This window comes from Hemitrygon akajei, chromosome 10, assembly GCF_048418815.1.
Source record: "Hemitrygon akajei chromosome 10, sHemAka1.3, whole genome shotgun sequence".
NCBI lineage: Eukaryota > Metazoa > Chordata > Chondrichthyes > Myliobatiformes > Dasyatidae > Hemitrygon > Hemitrygon akajei.
In genome coordinates, this window is record NC_133133.1 from 143,950,591 (window position 1) to 143,978,127 (window position 27,537).

General features: G+C 39.8%; 1 protein-coding gene across 9 annotated transcripts in view; it reads right to left on the reverse strand.

Annotated features, from left to right (window-relative positions):
* Window positions 1-27,537, reverse strand: part of pparab (peroxisome proliferator-activated receptor alpha b) — a 142,254-nt gene that overhangs the window by 19,939 nt on the left and 94,778 nt on the right. For all 9 annotated transcript variants that reach the window (XM_073059219.1, XM_073059218.1, XM_073059222.1 and 6 more), the window contains 2 exons: window positions 15,216-15,376; window positions 8,278-8,416 (listed from right to left, as the gene is read on the reverse strand). In XM_073059219.1, coding sequence (XP_072915320.1) covers window positions 8,278-8,416; window positions 15,216-15,376 — 300 coding nt within the window. The remainder of the gene's footprint in view (window positions 1-8,277; window positions 8,417-15,215; window positions 15,377-27,537) is intronic.

Sequence of the window (27,537 nt, forward strand, 5' to 3'; positions counted from 1 at the left end):
TAGGTGAGTGGGCAAATTCATGGCAGATGCAATTTAATGTGAATAAATGTGAGGTTATCCACTTTGGTTGCAAGAACAGGAAAACAGATTATTATCTGAATGGTGGCTGATTAGGAAAAGGGGAGATGCAACGAGACCTGGGTGTCATTGTACACCAGTCATTGAAGGTGGGCATGCAGGTACAGCAGGCGGTGAATAAGGCAAATGGTATGTTGGCATTCATAGCAAAAGGATTTTGAGTACAGGAGCAGGGAGGTTCTACTGCAGTTGTACAAGGCCTTGGTGAGACCGCAACTAGAATATTGTGTGCAGTTTTGGTCCCCTAATCTGAGGAAAGACATTCTTGCCATAGAGGGAGTACAGAGAAGGTTTACCAGATTGATTCCTGGGATGGCAGGACTTTCATATGAAGAAAGACTGGATCGACTGGGCTTGTACTCACTGGAATTTAGAAGATTGAGGGGGGATCTTATTGAAACGTATAAAATTCTAAAGGGATTGGACAGGCTAGATGCAGGAAGATTGTTTCTGATGTTGAGGAAGTCCAGAACGAGGATAAAGGGGAAGCCTTTTAGGACTGAGATGACGAAAAACTTCTTCACACAGGGAGTGGTAAATCTGTGGAATTCTCTGCCACAGGAAACAGTTGAGGCCGGTTCATTGGCTATATTTAAAAGGAAGTTAGATATGGCCCTTGTGGCTAAAGGGATCAGGGGGTATGGAGAGAAAGCAGATATAGGGTTCTGAGTTGGATGATCAGCCATGATCATACTGAATGGTGGTGCAGGCTCGAAGGGCCAAATGGCCTACTCCTGCACCTATTTTCTATGTTTCTATGTAAAATATAGAAAATTAAATAAATTACTTTCTTAAACAGAAGTCAACAGTGTTATGCATCTATGGCTCCTAAACAGTCAAACATAGAACCCGTTCTTAACAAATCTTACTCAACCACAGTTTTAAAGTGGCAGTTCAGGGAGTCCCAGTAATTCACGAAATAAACGAGAGGAGAGACTTGTGGATTCACAGTGCAGCGATGAGGCGATCACAACAAATTCCAAAGATTCCACGGCTAGCGAATGAAGAAAGTTATCGAAGATCCGAAATCCACGAAGAGCTATTTCATAAAGTGACTGTCATGAAATCCATACCCATGGATCATATGAATAACAGACACATCTCCGCAATGCACAGTGCACCGCAGATTAACCCAATCCTTTGAGTTTGGGTAAGCATTAGACTTTACCCTTCTCGATCGTGAGCTGGTCCCGGATAGCTTAAAGCCTGCGATCTTCACTTTCTCTCTCTCTCTCTCTTTCCTTCGACTCCTTCTCAACACTTTGACCACATTTCTTTTATACCGTCGGCATATGTCATAAGGTAACGCTCACAGAAACGAAACCGTGGACTCAAAGTAAAATGAAACTGGGGACACGTGATGCTCACATTGAACGAAACTGTTGACTCCCAGGAAAACAAAACTGTGGACACGTAACAATTCATTTCAAGACGACTTGAATATAAAAGCAAGGATGTAATGTTACAGACTTATAAAGCACTGGTGAAGCCTCACGGAGTATTGTGAGCAAGTTTGAGCTCTTTACCTTTGAAAGGATATGCTGACACTGGAGAGAGTTAAAAGAAGGTTCATGAAAATTGAATGGCTTGTCATATGAAGAGTGTTTGATGGCTCTGGGTCTGTATTCACTAGAATTCAGAAGAATGAGGGCTGATCTCATTGAAACCTATCGAATGGGGAAAGACCTTGACACAGTAGATGTGGAGAGGATGTTTCTGATGGTGGGCGAATCAAAGGCCAGAGGACACAGCCTCGGAATAGTGGGTTGTCCTTTTAGAACAGAGATGAGGAGGAATTTATTTAACCAGAAAGTGGTGAATCTGTGGAATTCTTTGGAGGCCAAGCCTTTATGTATATTTAAGGCAGAGGCTGATAGATTCTTGATTGGTCAGGGCATGAAGGGATGTGGGAGAAGTCAGAGATTGGGGATGAGAGGAAAATTGGATTAGCCACGATGAAATGGCGGAGCAGACACGATGGACCAAATGGCCTAATTCTGCTCCTATATCTTATGGTCTTATGAATCGTGCAAAAGAGGACTAGTAAAGCAATATAAACTGGTTCATAGACTTTTCAGAAATCTGATGGAAGAGGGAAAGAACCTGTTCCTAAAACATTGAGTTTGGATCTTCTGGCTCCGGTACCTTCTCTCTGATGGTAGTAATGAGAAGAGGGCATGTCCCAGAATGTGAGGATGCTTAATGATTAATGTCACCTTCTTGAGGCACTGCCTTTTGAAGATGTCCTCAGTGGTGGAGGCTTGTGACCATAATGGAGCTGGCTGAGTCGACAGCCCTCTCAAGTCTCTTTACCATTTATAAACTATCAGTGGTGCTCCGATGTGGCAGTTTTGTCGAACTCATGTTCCACTGACATTGAACACCTAACAGTCAAATGCCATCCATTCTATTTACCTAGGGGATTCGCCTCCACAATCCAGACTGCAGTTTACATACCACCTGCAGCTAATTATAATCAAGTTCTTGAGATACTGCATAATGCAGTCTCCATACAAAAAAAGTTCATTCCCCCTGATGCATTTCAAATCATAGTCAGGGACTTCAATCTGGCTTGTTCGAAGAAAACCCTGCCCAATTACCATCAGCAATAGAACCTGTTGGGCTGGCTGGTGGTGTAGTGGCATCAGCATTAGACTTCAAGGCACATGGTCCTGAGTAAACCCAGCTGGGTCCCAACCTGGGCAGCAGCAGTATCTGCACAGAAGAAAGACCTGGCAATCTACTTCCATACCTTGCCATGAAAACCCTATGGACCCTATGGTCCATGAGGTCACAAAGAGTCAGACCTGACTAAATGACTGAGCAACATCAGAACCTGAAGCACCAGAAGTCTCAACAGACTAGACAGACAGACATGCTTTACTGATCCCGAGGGAAATTGGGTTTCGTTACAGTCGCACCAACCAAGAATAATGTAGAAATATAGCAATATAAAACAATAAATAATTAAATAATAATAAGTAAATTATTCCAAGTGGAAATAAGTCCAGGACCAGCCTATTGGCTCAGGGTGTCTGACACTCCAAGGGAGGAGTTGTAAAGTTTGATGGCTACAAGCAGGAATGACTTCCTATGACGCTCAGTGTTGCACCTCGGTGGAATGAGTCTCTGGCTGAACGTACTCCTGTGCCTAACCAGTACATTATGGAGTGGATGGGAGACATTGTCCAAGATGGCATGCAACTTGGACAGCATCTTCTTTTCAGACACCACTGTCAGAGAGTCCAGTTCCACCCCCACAACATCACTGGCCTTACGAATGAGTTTGTTGATTCTGTTGGTGTCTGCTACCCTCAGCCTGCTGCCCCAGCACACAACAGCAAACATGATAGCACTGGCCACCACAGACTCGTAGAACATCCTCAGCATCGTCCGGCAGATAGACAATAGACAATAGGTGCAGAAGTAGACCATTCGGCCCTTCGAGCCTGCACCGCCATTTTGAGATCATGGCTGATCATCTACTATCAATACCCGGTTCCTGCCTTGTCCCCATATTCCTTGATTCCCCTATCCATAAGATACCTATCTAGCTCCTTCTTGAAAGCATCCAGAGAAATGGCCTCCACTACCTTCCGAGGCAGTGCATTCCAGACCCCCACAACTGTCTGGGAGAAGAAGTTTTTCCTTAACTCTGTCCTAAATGACCTACCCCTTATTCTCAAACCATGCCCTCTGGTACTGGACTCTCCCAGCATCTGGAACATATTTCCTGCCTCTATCTTGTCCAATCCCTTAATAATCTTATATGTTTCAATCAGATCCCCTCTCAATCTCCTAAATTCCAGCGTGTACAAGCCCAGTCTCTCTAACCTCTCTGTGTAAGACAGTCCAGACATCCCAGGAATTAACCTCGTGAATCTACGCTGCACTTCCTCTACAGCCAGGATGTCCTTCCTTAACTCTGGAGACCAAAACTGTACACAATACTCCAGATGTGGTCTCACCAGGGCTCTGTACAAATGCAAGAGGATTTCCTTGCTCTTGTACTCAATTCCCTTTGTAATAAAGGCCAACATTCCATTAGCCTTCTTCACTGCCTGCTGCACTTGCTCATTCACCTTCAGTGACTGATGAACAAGGACTCCTAGATCTCTTTGTATTTCTCCCTTACCTAACTCTACACCGTTCAGATAATAATCTGCCTTCCTGTTCTTACTCCCAAAGTGGATAACCTCACACTTATTCACATTAAACATCATCTGTCAAGTATCTGCCCACTCACCCAGCCTATCCAAGTCACCCTGAATTCTCCTAACATCCTCATCACATGTCACACTGCCACCCAGCTTAGTATCATCAGCAAATTTGCTGATGTTATTCCCAATGCCTTCATCTAAATCGTTGACGTAAATCGTAAACAGCTGTGGTCCCAATACTGAGCCCTGTGGCACCCCACTAGTCACCACCTGCCATTCCGAGAAACACCCATTCACCGCTACCCTTTGCTTTCTATCTGCCAACCAGTTTTCTATCCATGTCAATGTCTTCCCCCCAATGCCATGAGCTTTGATTTTACCCACCAATCTCCTATGTAGGACCTTATCAAATGCCTTCTGAAAATTGAGGTACACTACATCCACTGGATCTCCCCCATCTAACTTCCTGGTTACATCCTCAAAAAACTCCAACAGATTAGTTAAGCATGATTTACCCTTGGTAAATCCATGCTGGCTCGGCCCAATTCTATCACTGCTATCTAGATATGCCACTATTTAATCATGGACTCTAGCATCTTCCCCACCACTGATGTCAGGCTGACAGGTCGATAGTTCTCTGTTTTCTCCCTCCCTCCTTTCTTAAAAAGTGGGATAACATTAGCCATTCTCCAATCCTCAGGAACTGATCCTGAATCTAAGGAACATTGGAAAATGATTACCAATGCATCCGCAATTTCCAGGGCCACCTCCTTTAGTACCCTAGGATGCAGACCATCTGGACCTGGGGTTTTGTCAGCCTTCAGTCCCATCAGTCTACTCATCACCGTTTCCTTCCTAATGTCAATCTGTTTCATTTCCTCTGTTACCATATGTCCTTGGCCCATCCGTACATCTGGGAGATTGCTTGTGTCTTCCTTAGTGAAGACAGATCTAAAGTACTTATTAAATTCTTCTGCCATTTCTCTGTTTCCCATAACAATTTCACCCAATTCATTCTTCAAGGGCCCAACATTGTTCTTAACTATGTTTTTTCTCTTCACATACCTAAAAAAGCTTTTGCTATCCTCCTTTATATTCCTTGCTAGCTTGCGTTTGTACCTCATTTTTTCTCCCCGTATTGCCTTTTTAGTTAAGTTCTGTTGTTCCTTAAAAACTTCCCTATCATCTGTCCTCCCACTCACCTTAGCTCTGTCGTACTTCCTTTTTTTTAATGCTATGCAATCTCTGACTTCCTTTGTCAACCACTGTGGCCCCTTTCCCCCCTTTGAATCCTTCCTTCTCCGGGGGATGAACTGATTTTGCACCTTGTGCATTATTCCCAAGAATACCTGCCATTGCTGTTCCACTGTCTTTTCTGCTAGGATATCCGTCCAGTCAACTTTGGCCAGTTCCTCCCTCATGGCTCCATAGTTTCCCCTGTTCAACTGCAACACTGACACCTCCGAGCTGCCCTTATCCTTCTCAAATTGCAGATAAAAACTTATCATATTATGATCACTACCTCCTAATGGCTCCTTTACTTCAAGATCGCTTATCAAATCCTGTTCATTACATAACACTAAATCCAGAATACCCTTGTCCCTGGTTGGCTCTCGTACAAGCTGTTCCAAGAATGCATCCCGTAGGCACTCTACAAATTCCCTATCCTGGGGTCCAGCACCAACCTGATCCTCCCAGTTCACCTGCATGTTGAAATCCCCCATAACTACTGTGACATTACCTTTGCCACATGCCAATGTTAACTCCCTATTCAACTTGCACCCAATATCCATGCTACTGTTTGGTGGCCTGTAGACAACACCCATTAGGGTCCTTTTGCCCTTACTGTTCCTCAGTTCTATCCACACAGACTCTACTTCTCCTGATCCTATGTCCCCCCTTGCAAAGAACTGAATCTCATTCCTCACCAACAGGGCCACCCCACCCCCTCTGCCCACATTTCTGTCCCTACGATAGCACGTATACCCTTGTACATTCATTTCCCAGGTCTGATCTCCCTGCAGCCATGTCTCTGCTATCCCAACAACATCATAGTTACCCATTCGCACCTGAGCTTCAAGCTCATCCGCCTTATTTCTGACACTTCGTGCATTCAGATATAGAATTTTTAGCCCATTTCTCCTCTCTCTGTTTGAATCGCTGCCTATTGTGCTTAACCCAGCTCCCTGAACTCCCATCGGGCTATACACCCCTAGAATTTTGTTGTCCTTCCTAAATTTACTTATTCTTTCTGCACATTTAACTCCATGTTCCGTCAGACCATCCCTCTGTACTTGTGTCCTCCTTATCACTTGTTCCGCCTCACCTTTCTCTACTACACACTTAAGATGTTAAAGGACCTCAGTCTCCTCAGAAAGTAGAGACGGCTCTGACCCTTCTTGTAGACCACTATTACACTAAGATAAGGAATGCCTACCTTTCTATGCCCAGATCACATTTTGGTAAATCTGATCACTTGGCTGTCCTTCCGCTACCTACATACAGGCAGGGGCTAAAGAGCAAAGCTCCAGGGATTAGGATAACAACAAAGCGGTTGCAGGAGTGGTATGGGATTGCTTCAAGTCAATGGACTGAGCCATGTTCAAGGACTCATCTATGGGTCTGAATGATTACACCATGGTTGTCACAGACAATGCAACTGTAAAACAATTGTAGATGAGTGTGTCTCCATAAAATCATTTGGAGTCTTCCCCAACAAGAAGCCATGGAAGAACCATGAAATCCACAATCTGATTAGGGCCTGATCAAGCCTGACTGAGGACCCTGACTATGATTTGGTGACCAAGGAAGTTACAAGAGGTCCAGGTACAGTTTCCAAAAGTCATCTCATGGGCAATGGCAATTCCAGACTAAACTTGAATCAACGAAGTATTTTGAATACTATCACCTCATTTAAAGTTAAATCAGGTGACATAGGCAACAACAGGGCTTACTTCCAGATGAGCTCAATGCCTTCTATTCTCGCACCACATACAAAATGCTGGTGGAACGCAGCAGGCCAGGCAGCATCTATAGGAGGAAGTACAGTCGATGTTTCAGGTCGAGACTCTTCGTCAGGACTAACGGGAAAAAGAGATAGTAAGAGATTTGGAAGTGGGAGGGGGAGACCCGAAATGACAGGAGCTGACAGGAGGGGGAGGGATGAAGCTAAGAGCTGGGAAGTTGATTGACAAAAGGGATACAAGGCTGGAGAAGGGGAAGTATCATAGGACGGAAGGCCTTGGAAGAAAGAAAGGGGGAGGGGAGCACCAGAGGAAGATGGAGAACACTAACATGTGGTACAGGTAGTGATCCTGAGATCATAACACTGGAAGTCCTGCTCTTTAACTTAATACCTAGCTCCCTCAACCCACTTTGCAGAACCTCATCATTCTTCCTACCTATGTCATTGGTACCTACTTATTGGTACTCTTCCTACCTATGTCATTCCAAATCAATGATTTGGAAGACTGAATTGATGGCTTAGTTACAAAGTATGCAGATGATATGAAGGTAGGTGGAGGGGCAAGTCATTTTGAGGAAGTTGAGAGGCTACAGAAGGACTTTGATAGATTAGGAGAATGGGCAAAGAAGTGGCAGATGGAATACAGAGTTGGGAAGTCTATGGTCATGCACTTTGGTAGAATAAATGAAAGGGTAGACTATTTTCTAAATGGAGAGAAAATACAGACTCAGTGCCAGAGACCTGACTAACTTTCCTCTATTAGGTCACTATTAAAAACAAAACATGCCTTTCTTCTTTCTCCTTGGCGTTGTCTCAGCTATTTTTTTTCTCCTCTCCAAAGTGCAGCTCCTAGCAACTGCTGACCAACTGCAGCCACTATTTTTATCCACTATACACTGTCTAGATAATACAACAAAAGTGGGATGTGTTGTGTGCAATATGGGTCACAACATGAATATGCCAATGGGAAAGAAAGATGTATTAATGCAGAACCAACAAACTTTGGCACCTCTTAATCAGTGTCAAACACTGTTTCGATTTTGTCTTGAAGTTTAGAAAGCCACCTTCACATACCATTATGTGACATTCCAACAGAAAGGCACTTCTGAAAACGACAGCACTGGCACTTGTTCCGGTTCTTTTTTTGAATCTTACAATTGCGCTCACACTGATCATAATCGAGTTTCAATCGTATTGTTCGCCGAAAAAATCCCTGTAAAATTAAAGTCAAAGTGGCAATTATGATGCAGCCTGATTTTAGGTGAATAAATTATCTGAATAGTAGTATTTAATAATTGCTTATGATTTTTTCAAATAACATTCAGAGAAAAATACTGACTTGCTAATCTGGTCCCTTGTCTGAAATACTTCTCTGATCCTTATTATTTTCATTCAATCTACATTGTAACCACATATTCTGAAAACAATAGGTAACAGGAGCTTTAAACTTGACACTTTATAGCAATGATTTCAACTAGAATTGAAGCCATAATCTAAAATGATTTGGTTAATTGAGTTAATTCAAGAAAATAGTGTTTACTGATACCATGATTAGCAATTTTGACAATGCAATAACAGCATTTTTGTACTCATTTTAGCAAAGTACTTCCCGTTAATGAATGGGTTTCATTTTAACCTATGTCTATAACCCGAATTTCTGTGCAAGTTTAAAAATAAATCACAAAAAATCATTCAAGATAGTAACCAGTCTTCTGCAATATTGTGACAAATGGCATCAAAAGCACTTAAGATTAATTTACGTAGAACAGTATGGCAACGGACGTGCCATTCAGCCCATGATGTGCCAGTCTTGATGCCAATTTACATTAGATGTCCTCCTCCCACGTATCATCCCTATCTCTCCATTCCCTTCATGCTTATGTATCTATCTAAAAGCCTCGTAAGTTCCAGCAAACCACCTGATTCCACTACAACCCTGGTAACCCAATCCAGGCACCTACCACCCTCTGCGAAAAAACATTCTTCCCTCCAATCTTAAAACCATGCCTTCTGGTGTCTGACATTTCTACCTTGGGGGAAAAAGACTTTGACTATCCACCCTACCTATGCCTTTCATAATTTTAAAATCCTCTATCATATCTCCCTTCAGTCTTCAATGCAACTCAAGTTTACCCTACCTTTACTTATAGTTCATACACTCTAATCCAGGCAGCAGCCTGGCAAATCTCTTGTGCATCCTCTTCACATCCTTCCTATCATGGGGAAACAATGATTGCACACTATACTTCAAGGGTGAACTGACTAAAGTTTTATATAGCTGCAGCATGACTTGCTTACTCTTATACTCAGCACCCTTTGCATATGGCTTCCTCTCACTTCTAAGCATTGCCATATGTTTTCCTTGCCACCATGTCCACTTGCATAGCTACCTTCAGTGAATTATGATCTGAACCTCAATGCTACTGGATCTACCATAATTGGAAATGGTTTATTATTGTCACATATACCAAGAACGAGTGAAAAATTTGTCTTGCACACCATTTGTAGAATACACAGTGCATTGAGCTAGAATAAAGTAAAACTATAACAATGCAGAATAAAGTGCAAAAGCGACTGAAAAAGTGAAATGCAGGTAAACGATAAAGTGCAAAAATCATAACAAGATAGATTGTGAGGCCAAGAGTCCAACTTATCATGCAAAATGTCCATTCAAGAATCTGTTAATAGTGGGATAGAAACTATTGTTAAGCCTGATCGTACGTGCTTTTAAGCTTTTGTATCTTCTGCCAGATGGGAGAGGGGAGAAAGAACGTCTGGGATGGGTGGATCTTTGATAATGCTACCTGTAGACAGAGTCCATAGAGGGGAAGCCAGTTTACAGGAAGCATACATGTATACCTGCTCTTTAATGCAAATATCTAATCAGTCAATCATGAGGCAGCAACTCCACATACAAAAGCACGGGGACATGGTCAAGAGGTTAAGTTGTTATTCAGACCAAACATCAAAATGGGAAGAAATGTGATCTATGTGACTTTGACTGTGGAATGATCATTGGTGCCAGATGGGGTGATTTGAGTATCTCAGAATTTGCTGATCTCTTGGGATTTTCATGCACAACAGTTTCTAGAGATTACAAAGAATGGTGCGAGAAACAAAAATCATCCAGTGAAAAACAGTTCTGTAGGTGAAAACTCCTTGCTAATGAGAGAGCTCAGAGGAAAATGGCCAGACTGATTCAAGCTGACAGAAACTCAAATAACCACTTGTTACAACAGTGGTGTGCAGAAGAGCATTTCTGAATACACAACACATCAAACCTTGAAGTAGATAGGCTTGATAGTAGATAGTAGATCAAACCTTGAAGTAGATGGGTTCTTCAAACCTTGAAGAATGTACACTCAGTACCCACTTGATTAGGTACAGGAGGTACCTAATAAAGTGACCACTGAGTGTATGTTATCAGGTCCTGGGGACTTATCTATCATAATGCATTTCAAAGACCCAGCACTACTTTCTCTTTCATCTTAATATGTCCTGGCATATTAGCATTCCCTACGCGGCTTTCACTATCCTCCAAATCCAACATGAGGTACTCTTTTAATACCTTAGCTACTTGTTTGTACTCCAAGCACAAATTCCCCCTTTTATCTTTGAGTAGACATACCCCTTCCTCATTTTCTTAATAAAACCCTACTTGCCAAGGACATTTCATGGCCTCCTCTGGTCTTCCTAATCACCTGCTTGAGCACTTTTCTGCTATCTTTATATTCCAGAAGGGCCCAGTTTGATTTTAGCTTTCTAAACCTTACACATGCTACTTTTCCCTTCCTAACTAAATTTAGGACCTCTTGTATCATCAAAGATTCCCTTATCATTGCCATCTTTACTGAAACATGGCAATCCTGGTCTTCAACCAACACCCACATGTTAGGTGTGGACTTGTCCAACAACCATGCTCCTAATCAACACCCCTTGATCCTGCCTTATTGTGTTCTAATTTGTCTTCTCCCCATTTAATATATTTCATAAGGTCTGATTTTATCTTAATCCATAATTAACTTAAAAACTTAACAAGCAGTGGTCATTATTACCAAAATGATCCCCTCCCCCCAGGCCTGTCACCATGCCAGACTCATTTCCCAAAGCCAGGCCCAAAATGTTTTCTTCTCTACTTGGACTCTCCACATACTGCTTCAAGAATCCCTCTTGGATGGTCTGAAGAAATCCTGTCCTATCTAGGCATATTAATTATTATTAACACACTGTATTAAGGATGTTCCAATCAATACTGGGGAAGTTAAAATCCCCCACTATGACATATCTTTCCATAATCTGTCTATACATCTGTTCCTCCAACTCTGTGGCTATTGGGGGGTACCTAAAGTATAATCATAATCAAAATTCTAGCTTTCTTATTTTGAAGCTCTCCCAAAATGCCTCTGTGGTTGATCTCCCCTGTGTGTTCGCTTTGGGTACCTCTGTAACATTCTCCCTTATCCATAGTGTAACCCCTCCACCATCCTAAAACAATGAAACTCGGGAACGTTGAACTGCCATTCCTGTCGCTCAGCAACCAGGTCTCTGTAAAAGCAACAATATCAAAATTCCATGTACTGACCCAGGCTCTAGGTCAGGGGTGTCAAACTCATTTTAGGTCACGAGCCGGATTGAGCAAAATGCAGCTTCATGCGGGCCGGATCAGTCGGACGCGTGCGAACGCAGCTTTCGTTCCCTCCGTTTTTTCAGCCTGCTCTCATGTGTCTCAGTCTCTGCTATAACTACAAAGTGTTTCACTTTACAAATTCTGTTTCTTATGAAGAAGACTGCCGAGCAAGACTGCCGAATAAACACTAAAAACCCTGAAAACCTGGTACCTGAATAAACTCAGCATTAGCCATATCATACGCCATAGGCGCTTCGATTACTGGGGCCAGCTTTAATAGTAATTAGATATTATCTCGCGGGCCAAAGATAATTCCACCGCGGGCCGGATTTGGCCCGCGGGCCTTGAGTTTGACATATATGCTCTAGGTTCATCCTCCTAATCCATAATAGCCATAGTATTGAAATGAACAATTTCAACCCTTCAATCCCAGTATGTTAATTAACTGTGTTCCTATTGCTGTGTTTCCTTCAGTCATACTTGGCATAACATCTTTCTTACTGCCCTGTTTCTCTAGTTGCCATCTCCCTGCCACTCTAGTTTAAGCCCTCCCAACTAGCACAAGCAAACCTCCCAGAGAGGTTACTGGTTCCTCTCCAGTTCAGATACAAAACATCCTGTTTGTACAGATACCTCCTGCCCTGGAAGAGAGTCCATGATCCATAAATCTGAAGCCCTCCCTCCTGCATCAGCTCCTTAGCCACTTGGTATACATTCTTCACCCTATTAGCACATAATACAGGTAGAAATCCTGAGATTAAAACCTGTAAATCTTGTTTTATAACTTTATACCTAGCTCCTTAAAATCCCTTTGCAGGAGCTCATCCACGCTTACCCTCCCCTCTCAGAATGACCTATACTCATTGCAAAAATAGTTTTGAAGAAGTGAAAAGACTAATTTGGCCATTCATAGGAACAAACGTATGTACTGCATGTATATTGGACATTTGAGTTTAATATTATGGAAGCTCATTATTAGGTAGGGGTGCTATAAATCAGGCATTCACAGCTTAGCGATGGCTTGTATTCATTAATCTGATTTTCATATAGAGTAGTGCTGTTTACAAGATGAACTCAATATACACACGTTTCCAAACTGAAATCTATGTTGGATCATTAAAAGACTAAAACGACTCCATCTTAGATTACCAGTTGGAGCTGCTGTTTCTGCCCTGAGCATCATTCCTTCCAGCAGCCCAGGTTCTGCTGAGATATTTTAGCACATTTCCGTCACTGATTGGCAAGAGGCCTCTAAGGAAAATGCTTCTGAGTGATATTCCAGGAAAGAACATATCTCGTTTTGTTTGGAATTTAAAAGACCACAGGTCAGAGGGTGAAATTGGGGGAGGGGTGGGATCCTGCTTTTTTCATAATGACCAGGGAACAGTGGATGTTGAAGGAATTTTAAAGCCAGTTGTAAAAAATTTTTGTATTATTTTTTGGGATATGCTTTCTCCCAGGTGAGTAATATAGAAACATGAATTTAGTTAGAAGCTCTCAGGCTCAACTGTAAACAGCTAGCAGTACTCAGTGAAGCTATAACTCACTCAGTTAACAGGGTGACTAACACTCCTATACCTGCAAGAAAATATGGGCTTTCAACATCTTATGACAAACAATTTTACTTCCCATCGATCCAGTACTTCAGACAGCAAACATTAACTGCTAACTCATTTTAGTTAATTCTCATTCATGATGCACAGTACATAGAAGTCAACACCTAATACTTGTGTACTTAGATGTTCTCTCACTAGGCATATTATTATTACCATTCAGATATTGTGTATTCTTTTGTTACATCTGATAGGTTCTGAAATCAACCCTAAAATCTCAGGAATCAACCTTTTTGACCATTACACTATTTTTCTTATGATAAAAAAATATATAAATTTGAAAATAAAAGTCACGTTCGATAAAACTTGGAGAAACAAGAGCCAGAAATGGGTTGAGGAAATATGTAACTTAGGTTATAAGACCGTAAGATTTAGGAACAGAATTAGGCCACCTAACCCATTGAGTCTGCTCTGTCATTTCATCATGGCTCTTTTTTCCTCTTAGCTCCAATCTCCTGCCTTCCACCAATATCCCTTCATACCCTGACCAGTCAAAAATCTATCAACCTCTGCCTTAAATATACATAAAGATGGCCTCCACAGCTGCCTGTGCCAAAGATTCACCACTCTCTGGCTAAAGAAATTCCTCCTCATCTCTATTTTAAAAGAATGCTCCTCTATTCTGAGGCTGTGTCCTCTGGTCTTAGATTCTCCCACCGTAGGAACCATCCTCTCCACATTCACTCTATCAAGGCCTTTCACCATTTGATAGGTTTCAATTAGGTCATCTCTCATTCTTCTGAATTCCAGTGCCCAGAGCCATCAAACATTTTTCATATGACAAGCCATTCAATCCTAGAATTATTTTTGTGAACCTCCTTTGAATCCTCTCCAGTTTCAGCACATCCTTTCTGAGATAAGGCGCCCAAAATGGTTCACAGCACTCCAAGTGAGGCCTTACCAGTGCTTTATAGAGCCTTAACATTACAAACTTGCTTTTATAGTCTAGTCCATCTGAAATGAATGCTAATATCACATTTGCTTTCCTCACCACAGATTCAACCTACAACAATATAATAAAAACCTGTTATAAGCACTCACCATTTGAAAGTCTATCTCAAGTCATATATGTTAGAATTTGGGTGCCTAGATAAAGGAGAATGGTATCATAATGGCACTCAGAATAAAAATAAGCTTGCAACTCTTCAGGTTATGGGTGCATTGCCATGATATTGGATAGTAAATGGAATTGTGGTTCAACTCAGAAGGTGCCTTCTACTATTGGAATAAAAAAGTCATTATGTCCAGGGAAGGTAGGGATTAGGTTGAGTTATTGTTGACCAGATAGATGGGTGGGAAATTAATACAAGATGGTCAACAGTGGGGATGGTGTCTTGGGGAACAGCTCTGTATCTGATCTTGCAGAATGAAAAGTTAGGACTTCATGATTGGGGTTTGAGATTTTGCAACTGCAAGCAAGGTGGGGTGTCTTCAGTTATATATACTAGATGGCACTGCATTGAAAATAACAATGTTATATCATCTAGACTAAGCTAATAATCAAACTAATTATTCAGAAATATGCAGACCTCAAAAATACATTCAGATATTTTCTGTAGAAACTGTTAAAATTGTTAAACTTACATTTTCATAATAGATGATGTATTATTAATGTGTACAAAACAAATAATAAATGTTGCTGTCAGAATTGAGTACAAAGCAATAAAAACCTAGAGAGGCCATTGATGAAAATAAATTCTCATATCACTTTAACAAAATCAATAAAAAGCCTTACAGATCTTCAATAAATAACACTGAGATAACCCACAAACCTTACAACCCTCACAGGCATGGACACCATAATGAAAGCCAGAAGCCTTGTCTCCACACACTCGACATTCTATGCAGAGCCCAGAGGTGGAAGCTTCATCTTGGGTTAATGAAGTAACAGGTAAGGTTACTGATGATGGACTAGAAGCTGGAGAAAGAGAATCTGAGTGCAGATGGAGAAAAAAGTAAACATTTAGACTTGTTGAAATAAATAACTTAGTTATTTTTACACTCCAACCAGTGGTGCTTTAAATTAAACAGAATGATAGTCCAGGAAATCAAAACCAAATTAAACTAATACAAAATACTATAATCCACATTGTGCTTTTTGATAGTTGACAATCATTCGCAATGCATAGCTGAATCAAGTATAATCAGATTTAGAATGATTCGCAATGCCTAGCTGATTCAAGTATAATTAGATTTAGAATTAGGTTTATTGTCAATGACATATGACGCAAAATTTGCTGTTTTGCAGCAGCAGTGCAGGCATAACTAACAGTTACAATAGGAAATAAATAAATAGTGCTAAAGAAGAAGAGTGAGGTAGTGACCTTGAGTTCATGGAGCATTTAGAAATCTGGTGATGGAGGGGAAGAATAATGAGATAGAATGAAAAAGACAGCAGTAGTTTTCTTTTAGATGTGATATTACTTTCCACTACATCATCCTCTCTTTTAAAGATTTTGCATTTTGCTTTGCTCAGGGAATCTTAGCATGATTCTGCAAAAAGTCCAGTTATAAACAGAAAACTTTTCAATATCACTCTCCAATTTTGTTGAGACTGTCAGCCTGTGTATGAAAAGATTAAAAAAAACACAGAAAACACTATTTCTCTGCATGATAAACTTTCAAATAAATAATAATGAAATGCCAGAGATCCAGAGGTAGGAGGATGTATGAGGGGTAATTGATAAGTTTGTGGCCTAAGGTAGTAGAAGGAGTCAACATTAGAAAACCTAGCACATATATTTTTCAACTTAGTCCCCTCCTACATTTACACACTTAATCCAGCAGTCATGGAGCATACAGATCTTGAACCTCCAGAAAGTGTCCACAGCAGGGGTGATTGATAAGTTCATGGCCTAAGGTAGAAGGAGATGAGTTATTAACTTCAAACATTCTACATAATCGCTCAAAGAGTTGACCTGCATGTGCATGTAACGAGAGCTGTATAACTCATCTCCTTCTATCTTAGGCCACTAACTTATCAATCACATACCTGTGGACACTTTCTGGAGGTCCAAGATCCGAATGCTCCATGACCGCTGGACTAAGTGTGTAAATGTAGGAGGGGACTATGTTGAAAAATGAATGTGCTAGGTTTTCTAAAATTGACTCCTCCTACCTTAGGCCAATTACTCCTTGTATATATACATCATCACTTTTTATGATTTCAGAAAACAACTAAGTTCTTTGTAGTTAATTGAAATTTTGAAAAGGGTTGTATTTTTTTTTAGAAATATGCCAGCCAATCTGTTCAAGCAAGCTTCCGCAGACAGCAAAATGAAAGTAAACAGAAAATCTGTTTTAATGACGTTGGTTACATCAATATTGTCTAAGGCACCAATGAAAACTCCTCTGCTCGTCTTTGAATACTTCCATGCAATCTTTTAATTTCACTTGACAAGGGCTGTTGGCGTGATATCTTATTTAACAAATGGCACTTCCAACAGTGTCCTCCTTCTCGAGTACTGTATTGGACTGCAAATATTTATGTACTTTTTTATAAGAATTAATTAATGAAGACTTCAGAGGATGCAAACCCACAATCTTCTGAGGCAGGAATAAATACCATTACCGAACCACATCTGGTGGCAACAAAAGAATGTAATACCAGTTCAGGTAAGGCAATTGTGATATAGGTTTATAGTTCTATGGTCAGAACACATTTCAAAAGTGACTCTTTCCTGGCCACCAAAAGGCAAAGGAAACTCTGTAGTGACTGAGAGCAAAATTACTACTGTGACCACCAGAGCTTATGATTTGGATGAATCCAGTCGTACAACATGTTTGTACTTAATATGGGAGAAGAGTGGGCATTGTCATCTGTTGTTTAGCTTCAGGACATCTAAAAGAACAAGCTGCCTGACAGATCAAGAACCACCAAAATCAATAATCACAGGAAACTACAAACAGAATTCTAAGACATGGAGAATGTATTTTAGTATGATAAAGTTTCTGCATTTTCTTGATTAATTCCATTGTACAATCTTGCTAAATTTAATTAGATGATAAAGATTGCTTGTTCATGTTGAAAGATCCAAAGAGAAGAAAGATGAACAAAGGCAGCCTTTCATTGGTAAGGAAGCATCACAAGTCCCAGTGCCAACAGGCACTCTTTCCTTGATAGATCTCAAATGTATAACAGAAAACAATTAAATATTCACACCAATTCAATATCACAATATTTAAATGATCATTTATTTTCCTTCATCACAACCACAAAAGGCCAACTCTGTCTGACACTATCACATGTAATTCTATACTTTCCAGTTGGCAGAAAATACCCAGCATACAAGATTTTGTCCATTTCTATGGGTTCCTCTCATTTTAAAGTATAATTTTCAGGAATTAATTCTCCCATAAATACCAATCAATTCAATCTCTTTCTGCAAGGTTTCTCTGTCATCCTAGGAATTGCTCTGTTATACTCTCACTACACACCAATCAAGCCCACTGTATTCTTTATTAGTAAGAGGACCAAAAGTATCTATACTACTTAGGTATAGTTTCACCTTTGCTCTATATAATTAATTATTCTTATTCTCTAACACCCATATAATAAAGGTTAATGAACCAAGTGTGTTAACAATTGCCTGCAGTGCAGGCATTGTAACTTTCTGTAGACACCAGATCTAACCAGTTCCCCTCAATTAACACTTTCCTCTGCCTTGCAGAAGTCAACTTGACTCTTCCCATTTTCTCCAAATCAAAGGTGTAGCCTTGGTATTGGCCTCAGCTATGCCTGCATTTCTGTAGGCTACATGGAGATTCCATGTTCCCAACCTTTCCAGTACCACTCCCCAATTCTTTCTCCACTACATCGATAAGTGAATTGTTGGCGTTTGCTGCACCTATGTGGAACTTTATTAACTTTGGTACTAATTTCCACCCCATCCATTTCTGACACTTCACTCCCTTTTTATGATCTCTCCATCTTCGTCTCAAGAGGTAGACTGACATCTACTACAAACCCAGTGACTCCAACAGTTACCTAGACTAACTCCTCTCAACCTGTCACTTGCAAGAATGCCATTCCTGTTCTCAATTACTCCATTTCTGCTGCACCTGCTTCAAGTTCAAGTTCATTGTCATTCATCCATGCACACATATACAGCTAAACAAAAGATCATTCCTCTGGGGCCAAGATGCTGAACAGTACATATACAGTAGTCACACACAGCACATATGATTACAATCCAGCACAAACAGTAAAAAAATAATATCAGCGCAAATCCCTGAGTGGCATGAGTTTCTAGATGAAATCTTCCAGTTGATGACATCTGTATTACCTTTTTTCAGAAAATGGAAATTCCTTCCCCCCTCTTCCACTGTTTTTAATGGTGCCCTCAAGCACTTTTCTATTACCTGCAATTTTGTCCTTACACCATCTCCCCCGACAGAACAGGAACTGAGATTCCCTGGTCCTCATCTATAACCCCATCAATTTATGCATACAGCATATCATTCTTTGCAACCTCCGCCTACTGCAACTTGATCCCCACAACAGCCACATCTATCTATTCAGCTTTTCATACTGGCTATCTCCCTCTATCTTTCAGTCCAAATGAAGGTTCTTAACCTAAAACCTCCCTCCGACTCTGACCCAAAGGAGTTCGCAATTCTTTTTATGCCATGGACCCCTACCATTAGCCGAGGGATCCATGGACCTCTACCATTAATCAAGGGGTCACTGGACCCTAAGTTTGGAATCCCTGTTCCAGCATCTTGTTTGTTGTAACTTTGTTTCTTGAGCAAGAAAATCTCCAAGTCCTAATGCACACCAACATTTACCTCTCTATTTGAGCAAAATCAATTCTACTTCATCCAGCCATTTAGACAAGTGCATAATTTTATACTCTCCTATTTTATATTCTATGTGCTACTATGGTGTCCAATCTGTTCTAAAGCCTAAATACCTTCTTATATCTTTGTTGCATTTACCGCCCATTTTACCTTCTGTCTGTGCCTTCATTGCCAGCTAACATGAATATGACACCCATCTCTTTTATTTACATATAGATATTTAAATTATAAATATCTGAGGCTCAAACGTTAACCACTGTGGTATTTCCCAAGTTACTCAGTAATCTGTTTTCCGCTCATCCATCAGTCCTCAATCCATGATAATGTTTCTTAAGTCCAAATTTCCAATGATATATTATCAAAATTAAACCCTTTATCATGTAGAAATTTATACTGCCACACCTACTTCACCATTGATATGTTTAGGATCACTCAAATATTTGATCACCACACCACTCTCAACAATCCTCTCTCTAGTATCCTATTAACATTGCATGCTTCAGAAAATCCAAAAAGACTTCAAGATTACATCTTCAAAACAGCTGAATAAAATTTAAAACATATTCTTTTTTTTAAACCATTTTGGTGGACTTCCGGCAAGGTGGCGACTGTTTAGCTGTTCCGAACTTTTGCTCCGTCATTTTCCCTACCTTTGCACTATATGTCTCCATTCTTAAACCTTAGTTAGGTATTTTATTAGGTTTTTCTTACTTGCTTGCGAACACATCTATCTTACAATGTCTAACAAAAGTACTAAAACCGGGAAAAAAGAAATTACTTCAACTTTGCCGGCTGACATTTTTGCTGCTTTGGAACAGCATCGACAAGATATTTTAAAGGAATTTAGAACTTCTTTCAACCAGCTGGATGTCAAATTGGATCGGATCAACGCTAGAGTGGACGAACACGCCGAACATTTATCTTGCATCGACTCGGCTTCTGAAGATTTAAAACGCCGTGCCCAATATTTGGAAACCCCGTGCTCCAGCCTGGAGCAGCAGGTTTGTAAGCTTTTTTCCAGAATAGTGGATCTTGAAAACCGTAGCAGACGTTGCAATCTACGAATTCTTGGTTTGCCAGAGGCCACCGAACAGGGCTCTCCCGTGAAATTTTTTTCCGATTTTCTCTGTGAGATTTTTGGGAAAGAATTTCTTCCGATTCCACCTGAGCTCGAAAGGGCACACAGAAGGCACTGTTCCAGTTCCAACATCACTCACTGTATTTATTGTTTTTCTTTATTGCTCAGGACATGTTTATGTTTTGATTTTAAGAATCTATGTTTACATTTCTGCTCCCAGACTGCTATTGTATTGCTTGACTTTTTATATGCCTGCTGCCTTTTATGCATTAGTAATTGATAATGGCTAGTGCACTTAAATTTGTGAGCTGGAATGTAAAGGGATTGAATCACCCTGTTAAAAGAAGGAAGGTCTTCTCACATATTAAATAACTCAAAGCGGACATTGCTTTCCTTCAAGAAACTCATATTCGTTGTTCTGATAACTCCCGGCTTTTGTCAAAGTGGGCGGGTCAGCATTTTCATTCATCCTTTGCTGCCAAAGCTAGGGGGGGTCTCCATTCTTATTAACTCAAATATTCCTTTCGAAGTCCATAATAAGATATCTGATACAAATAGCCGCTTTGTTATTGTTTCTGGTTAACTATATAATACTAAAGTTGTACTAGCAAACCTGTATGCCCCCAATTTTGATGATGTTAATTTTTTTGAACGTTTTTTCTCCTCACTACCAGACTTAAACTCATACTCTCTTATACTGGGTGGTGATTTCAATTGTTGGTTAGATCCTAGTTTGGATCGATCGTCCTCTGTTACTAGACCACCTACTAAATCTGCCTCAGCTATTCAATCGTTTCTCTCTAATTATGGTATCTCTGATATATGGCGTTTCCTTCATCCTACTGAGAGAGATTTTTTTTTTCACATGTTCACCATACCTTTACTAGAATTGACTACTTCTTACTCGACAATCAACTCATTCCATTTGTCTATTCCTGTGATTACCAGAGTATACTGATTTCTGACCATGCCCCAATTACTCTGTCCTTAAATTTTCCTGGCTTTCCTCAGAGGAATAAACACTGGCGGTTCGATTCGACTTTACTATCGGATTATGATTTTCTAAAATTTATCAAGGATCAGATAACCTTTTATTTTAACACCAATACATCACCTGAAGTGTCATCCCAGATTGTCTGGGATGCCATGAAAGCATATCTGAGGGGTCAAATAATCTCCTATACAGCAAATCTTAATAGAAAGTCCTGTGCAGATCGATTAGACCTCATTAATCAGATTAAAGAATTGGATCAACTGTATGCTCACACTAAGAATCTTGAACCATACAAGAAACGTGTAGAACTTCAAACTAAATTTAATCTTCTGTCCACTCAACCTGTCGAACGCCAACTTCTTGAAAGCAAGAGTCGTTTTTATATTCATGGTGACAAATCTGGTAAATTTCTAGCCAATCAGCTGAGGCGTTCCAAAGCCAAACAACATATTACAAAGATCCGGAAGGAGAATGGAGACCTTACATCGGATCACTTAGAAATCAATGACGCATTTAAAAATTTCTATTCTCGACTTTATTCCTCTGAATCTTTGAATGACAATATCTCTATCGATCATTTTTTAAATAATCTGAATATTCCTTCGCTTTCATCCGATTTTAAGGCCAAACTTAATGGGCCTATATCATCAGAAGAAATATCTTCTGCAATTTCTGCATTGTCCTCAGGGAAATCTCCTGGACCTGATGGGTTCCCCGTAGAATTTTATAAATCATTCTCTTCACTTCTCTCCCCTCAGTTACTTTCAGTATTATCTGACTCGTTTAACTACGGCAAATTGCCACCCTCTTTCAATGAGGTTTCTATTATTCTTTTATTAAAAAAGGGTAAAGACCCAACAGAGTGTTCCTCGTATAGGCCGATTTCATTGCTTAATGTTGATGTTAAAATCTTGGCCAAAGTTTTGGCTTATAGATTAGAAACTGTTATCCCCTCTATTATTTCTGATGATCAAACTGGTTTTATTAAAAACCGTCTTCCTTTTTTTAACATTCGGCGTTTATTTAACATTTTATATTCACCTCCGACTGGGATTCCTGAGTGTTATTTCCCTTGATGCGGAGAAAGCATTTGATTGTATAGAGTGGAACTACCTTTTTGCAGTTTTAGAAAAATTTGACTTCGGTGAAAGTTTTATCTCTTGGATCAAATTGCTGTATTTGTGTCCTACCGCCTCTGTTTTAACTAACTCTCAGAAATCCCAGTTATTTAACCTCAAACGTGGCACCCGTCAGGGATGCCCTTTAAGTCCCTTTCTCTTTGATTTGGCTATAGAACCTTTGGCGATAGCTTTTCAAAATTGTCCTGAACTGATCGGGATTTGGAGAGGGGGTGTTGAGCATAAAGTTTCTCTTTATGCTGATGACTTATTACTTTTTCTTTCAAATCCGTCTACATCCTTACCTCCAATGTTTTCACTTCTTGACCAGTTTAGCCAGTTCTCTGGATATAAACTTAATTTACATAAGAGCGAACTTTTCCCAATTAATAAAGAAGCACAAGAATTAACATTTCGCGATCTCCCTTTTAAAGTAGTCCACAACCAATTTACTTATCTTGGGATTATAGTCACAAGGAAGTTTAAAGATCTCTTTCGTGAAAATTTTGCCAATCTTTCATATACTATTAAACAGAGTCTGTTACAATGGTCACCTCTATGTCTTTGGTAGGTCGTATTAATGTTGTTAAAGTGTATGTTCTCCTTAAACTTTTATATCTATTTCAACCAATCCCAATTTTTATTCCTAAATCTTTTTTTGATTCCTTAGACTCTATTATTTTGTCATATCTGTGGAAGAATAAGCACTCTAGAATTAACAGTTTATCTCCAAAAATCTAAAAAAGAGGGTGGCATGGCTTTACCTAACTTTCGTTTATATTATTGGGCAGCCAATATACGTTGTGCTGCCTTTTGGTCTTTTTTCCATGGCCAACCCAAGTGCCCTAACTGGGTGGCAATGGAGTTGAGCTCCACTAAAGAATTATCTATCTCTGCACTTCTCGGCTCTGTACTCCCTAGTAGTTTGTCCAGATTAATAGTTAATCCTCTTGTCAGACACACTTTGCGTATATGGGCTCCGTTTAGGAAATTTTATGGGTTCCATGGTTTTTCCTTTTCTAGCCCTATCTTACATAATCACCTTTTTTTACCTACTATATATGACTCAGCCTTCCATGATTGGTATAGGAAGAGCATTAGACATTTTGAAGATCTTTTTATTGATAATCGCTTCGCCTCTTTTCAACAGCTCTCTGCTAAGTTCAATCTGCCTAATGCTCATTTTTTTAGATATCTCCAAATTAGACACTTTATTACTCCTTTAATCCCTAACTTCCCTGAAATGCCTGAGAAAAATGTTATGGACTTATTTCTTTCTATTAATCCACTAGGTAAAGGTTTAATATCATTTATTCGTGATAAATTAGCAGTCCTACGATGTGCCCCTGTGGATAAAATTAAAATGGCATGGGAGCATGATTTAAATACCTCCTTATCCGATGAGACTTGGGACTCGATTCTCAAATCGGTTAACTCAACCTCTCTTTGTGCTCGCCATTGCCTTTTACAGTTTAAGATTGTTCATAGAGCCCATATGTCTAAATCCAAATTATCTCGGTTTTACCCTAACATCAGTCCGCTTTGTGATAAATGCAAAAGGGGCGAGGCCTCTCTCATTCATATGTACTGGCTTTGTCCTAGCTTGGAGAAATTTTGGAAAAATGTCTTCATAACGTTATCGTATATTCTGAATCACCACCTAGAACCTAACCCTTTAATTGCTTTGTTCGGTTTCTGGGGTGAGACAGATTTAGGTCTGAGTTCGACTAAGTGTCGAATATTATCTTTTGCCTCTCTCCTGGCTAGACGTTTAATCCTCCTTAGATGGAGAGATGTTGCCCCGCCCACACATGCTCAATGGCTTAAAAATATTATGGCCTGCTTAGACCTTGAAAAAATTCATTATTCAGTCCTTAATTCGGATTTAAAGTTCCATAAGGTCTGGGGACCTTTTATTGAGTACTTTCATAACCTTCCTCTTAACTAAGGTTTTTTTCGGTCCCTTGCTTTCAGCTTTTTTTTTGTAGTAGGCATTAATATCTTCTGTTGCTAAGTGTATTTACAGTTTTGGGGGTTTGATTGTCCTGATTTATATTCTCTATATTGTGTTGTGGTTGGTCTGGAGCTTTTTTTTTGTTGCGGGGCTTGGGGAGGATACTAATTTTACATGTCTTCAATTTGGGTGCTTTCTCAATTATCTTTCTTTGTATCATATTATTATTGTATGTTTATTTTTGCGCTGTATCAATGTTCTTCATTTTGATCCGGGGTTTTTTTATCTGTAGCTATGTAGAAAATGTATAAAAAAACTAATTTAAAAAACCATTTTGAATCTGGCTAACAATATGCTGTTAATAATACTCTCGCATTTTCCCTATTGCTGCCGTCTGGCTAACCAACCTAAAATTTTCCCTTCTTTCACTTTTTATGAATTGCAGAACTGTTCTTTTACTTCTAATCCACAAAGATTACTCTAGAATCTAAAGGAATTGTGCCTAGACTTTGATTATTTAGCAAACATTATTTTTGCATTCAGCAGCAAACAGTAAGTCAAAAACTCTTGTAGCCCTTCTATGTGCCTGTCATGCTATTAAATAACAACCAAAGGCGATCTGCAAGTAATTTCAAATTACAATGTGATTCTGAAATCTCTAGCACAAGCATAAGACATGTGATTAATAGGGCTTCAAGCAATCAAGCAGTTAGTTTAAAGATCTGACCCTGTCTGGGCTGTTGCCAGATACCACAGAGTCATAACCACACCCTACTTAACAGTTTTCTTTTGAATTGTATGATGAGAACTTATAAAGAATCACCAATCATCCAAATTCTCTCTCTAACAATGGCCCACTCTTGTAAGTCTTGATCATCTCCCAAACACCACCCCCACAAAGTATCATTTCTCTCTGAACCCTATCCTCAGGCCTTGATCCTTCTTATCCTGACATTCCTATCTCTCCACTGCTTATCCAAGCCTGGATCCTTAACACCTACAGTACATCTTGTTCTCACTTCAACCATTTTCTACAACACTATCAATTTCTCCTAATATCAATTACTGTAATCCCTCCTGTAATATTTGATCACCTTTCAGGCCTCTTTTCACTATTGATCAATCCCCCAGCCATGTCTCAATCCCCAAGATCTGGTTCACCCCATGTCTCTCTAACTCCAGGTACTAACCCACTCTTCAACCCTTCTCCTACTAGTTCTCAATCCATGCATTGCCAGCCCCCTCAGCTAGGTATCCATCCTCTCTTAAATCTCAATCCACTCATCCTCATCATCTTCTAATACCTATCCCTTCTGCCCTCCAAAATCAACATAATCTTCTAGTACCTTCTTCATGTATCTATCTAGCTGCCCCTTTAATGCACTATGTAGAAGTGAACTCAGATTCTCTGATAAAATAGTTGCTTCTGGGATTCTTTATTTTTTCTTTGCAACTGTACTGATGACCTCTAAATTTGTTCATCTCATAACTGGAAACATTGTCTATCTCTTCTACTTCTAGAACATCCACCATTTTCACCACTTTCCTTTTAAGTGATGACCCAGATGATTCATTATTTCTTGAATTACTGAATAACTACTAATGTTAAGCTAGCAATTACTCTTCATTGAGTTCCATGGAGCTTCCAGGGCAATGGAGGCAATAACATTACCAAAACCATAGTGTTAGACTCTATACACCAAGGGCAAGATTCAAAAGCCAATGAAAACATTAGTAGGTATTACAATGCATAACAGTGCAAATGTTCAATATAATGACTGGTTCCCTCCACCTGAACCTGGCCAATACTGCATAAGGCTTGTTTGAAATAGATACTAGCAATGCTAATACAAGTGAATCTGAGATGGAAAATGGTGAAGAATGTTACAAAATGGCAAGGTGGGCTCCCATGTTAATAGACCAAGCACTTGGGAAATTGGTGGAAGAGATAAAAAGCTGGAAAATTATTTTAAACCTTCAGATAAGCAGGAGATCTTCCAGACATAAGGCAGTGAGAGCTGACAGCCCCATGGTCAATGTCAGAAATTTACCATTGAATATCTGTTGTAATGCCTCGAGAAGTTCATGACTTCATGCAAATGGTCAGTTAGTCAAAGGACCTTCACATCCCATATACTTAGATCAAAAGCATCAAACACTAAACCACATCCTAAACACTCAAACAACCAAAAATCTCAATCAATCTGTCCAGTTTGCCTCCTCTTTTTGTCCTTCAATTCCTTCAAAAAATCCAACCCTTCCACTACTTAACACTGTATCCACACTGAGCAAATCGCTAGCTGCATATCTTTGAACTTGCACATGGTGGCAGTTATTCAAACATGCCAGCCAGATTACCAACTCATCATTTCTATCACTTTTCCAGTATGATGGCATACAATAGGAAACAGCAGGTATTAACCAGACAAAGACAGGTAAATCTACATATTTTAACCATTCCTCAGTTGGAAAAGCACAGATCATTATTGAGAAGCCTGCTGTTGAGGCATTGTCTTCTTAAAACAAGGCACATTCTTACCTATCTATACCTCCTTCTACTTCCCTCTCAATCCTGATATCTGATTTTAAGTTATAGATAGTGTAGGTGACTGCATAGCTCCATGTCTTTCCATCGTAGACTTGCTTTTGAAAAAAAATTCATGTATCCATAAAGCACAGCTAGACAAGGCAGTACAATTAGTGCAAGACAGCAATGATAATGAAGTCATGTACTTTCATTTAATTTCAGGGTCATGGCCATCAGTTCAGATACTGCATTACTCGGGATAGAAAATAAGTGGCATTATCATATGATGTAACACAAGACAAAAGCAGCTTGTAACACCATATCAAAGGAAAGGAAATCAGAGGAACCATTTACAACTGCATGGATAAGACACGATGAAATTGAGATATTCTCCTTAAGAAAGAAAGGTATTTGAGAAACTGCTAAAATCAAGAAAAGCTTGTAATTAAGAGGATGTTTCCAATAGCCATAACATCAGTAACCAGCGAATAGAAATTAAGTTAATTAAAAAAAAGCTAGAAGCACTTGAAAGTGAACTGCATATTGAGTGGGCAGGAATTGGAATATCAATTCAACAGCAAATATCAAAAATCTGTATATTGGTAGCAAAGGTACTGTATACAA